Source organism: Sipha flava, unplaced genomic scaffold, assembly GCF_003268045.1.
Source record: "Sipha flava isolate LNK unplaced genomic scaffold, YSA_version1 249_pilon_pilon, whole genome shotgun sequence".
Classification (NCBI taxonomy): domain Eukaryota; kingdom Metazoa; phylum Arthropoda; class Insecta; order Hemiptera; family Aphididae; genus Sipha; species Sipha flava.
Genome location: NW_020272898.1, coordinates 612,450 through 614,550, shown reverse-complemented (window position 1 = coordinate 614,550; position 2,101 = coordinate 612,450). Strand labels below are relative to the sequence as shown.

Sequence of the window (2,101 nt, the reverse complement as noted above, 5' to 3'; positions counted from 1 at the left end):
TTATCTTTTTTTACTACTGTTATTTTTTTGGCCAGATCATTATGAAGCTCTCATATTTTTGTTTTTGTCCTTTGAATATAGGTAACATAGTGGCCTCCTGATACAAGATTAACAATAGCTACAAGTGAGAACCTGTAAAATTAATAAAATTAATTATTTAGTCAAAAAATCATATAAATATAAATATAAATTTTAATATAAAAATACCCGTGATGCAATTTACACATGTACAAAAAATGTACGGGACGCAATTTAGTATACCTAAAATTACTCGGGACTCAATTTATATCAAAAAGGTACATTGGGACGCAACTTATAGTCACCCAGAAATATTACAAAATTCCGATTTTATCTCATAAAATATTAGTCATACATTTTTATAGTTAAAAATGCATAAAAATTGATTTATCATAATATTTAAGGCATGAAAATTGGATATAAAAATTTTCTTAAGATTTTCTTTGTCATAAAAAAAAAAAAATTATAACGGAAAGTTGTAAAAAGATTATATTAGCTTCAACAAATGAAATGTTTTCTTCCAGCCATTTTTAATAATAAAGTCAATAAATTATTAAAATATTTAATAAAATTATGTTTTTATTACAAAATAATGTCTCAAAAAAGAAATCAAAATTAAATTTTTGTAACTGCACTCTAATTCACAGTTCATATGGTAAACACAACACTAAAGAGCTAAATGACTAAAATGAACTGTTATTAATTTATATCATACACGAGTATATTATAAATATGAGTAAATTACATACTATCGGATATATTTAAATAAAATAAAAATAATTACAATTTATATCCCATGCCATTATAATCTAAACTTATGGATGTTTAAAATAGAAATAGGTAGTATGTTTGCAGTATGCCTTAGAATAATGAAACAATGATGTTGGAATTTCCAACAATTATTGAATCAATCATATGTTCAAATAAAAATTGTGAGAAATATCCATCGGTAATTGAACGTCCTAAATCTACATTACATATGAAACTACCAACGGTCAAATCCAAGAATTGCAGCAATTTATTAATAAACGTCTTTCCGTGGAGAAACTTGCATGTTTGCACAATAAAAACGCTTCATCAAACTGCACTGGATTTCAGAATATTGAATCGAACATTTTTCCAGTGCTTATTTTCATTGAAATTCTGTTTTGGAAAGGTATGATTATTTTTTTAATAACTTGAGTACCTATCGTAGGTCAACATTTTGAACATACCTAATATTTTTTCAGGTGAAAACGTTGAACCCAGCAATGATGCAGGATATACATTAGATTCAAAACTATGTGATAATCCAAAAGGCATATCTCTTATTGAAAAGTCGTATGAACTTCGTGGAGTAACACATTTTCACAGAGGGAATAATAATTTAAGAAATTCTGTAGGCCATTGCACAACATACGTGAAAAGATGTAATGAACATTGGGAGTTATTTGATGACCTAAAAAAAAACCAATACCTGTCAAAGAAACTACTAAAGTTTCATGCGAAATAATAATGTATACGATATAAAAACTTGTCAGTAGAATTTTAATTTTTAAGTCAAATTTTTGTATGTAAATTGAATATAAATAATAACAAACGATTTAAAAATAGAAATATGTAGTAAAAAAGGTGATTTTTCATATTTTTTAATAATTAATACTCTTTTATAAATTGTATATATAATATGTAGTTATACTTATTTTCATTTAAATCTATGGCACGATTTTTTGAAGTGCAATATAACGTCAATGAACCTATAAGAATTGACTGCTGGTTTTCTTCCTGATATCGTTCATAATATCGTTGACGAATTATTATTTTATAGAATTATATTTCTAAAAATTTTTCAAAAGAGAAAACAAAATGAAACATTTATAAAAACACTGCCCCACTTCAAAGTTCCAAAGGTAAACACAATATTGAAGAACTCAATGATTGAAATAAACTGTTATTAGTTTATATAATATTATATGTAATATACAAGTATATTATAAATACAAGTAAAATACATATTATCGGATATTTCTCAAGAAAATAAAAATAATTACTATTTTTATCCCACGCTATTGTTATCTAACAAATATAAGTTTAAAATAGAAAT

General features: G+C 24.8%; 1 protein-coding gene across 1 annotated transcript; it reads left to right on the top strand.

Annotated features, from left to right (window-relative positions):
• On the top strand, positions 1–1,533 carry LOC112684381. Its single transcript, XM_025555883.1, has 3 exons — positions 1–124; positions 853–1,174; positions 1,248–1,533. Exons 2-3 carry the CDS (start codon positions 896–898, stop codon positions 1,287–1,289), a joined length of 321 nt encoding a protein of 106 aa, XP_025411668.1. The 5' UTR covers positions 1–124; positions 853–895; the 3' UTR covers positions 1,290–1,533.
• The last annotated feature ends 568 nt before the right edge of the window (positions 1,534–2,101 follow it).

What these genes read in the sequence shown, in the direction of transcription:
- LOC112684381 (XM_025555883.1), top strand. Translation starts at nt 896, where the DNA reads ATGATGTTGGAATTTCCAACAATTATTGAATCAATCATATGTTCAAAT. An exon ending in TGAAATTCTGTTTTGGAAAG is followed by an intron (nt 1,175 to 1,247) that starts GTATGATTATTT and finishes ATATTTTTTCAG; the next exon opens with GTGAAAACGTTGAACCCAGC.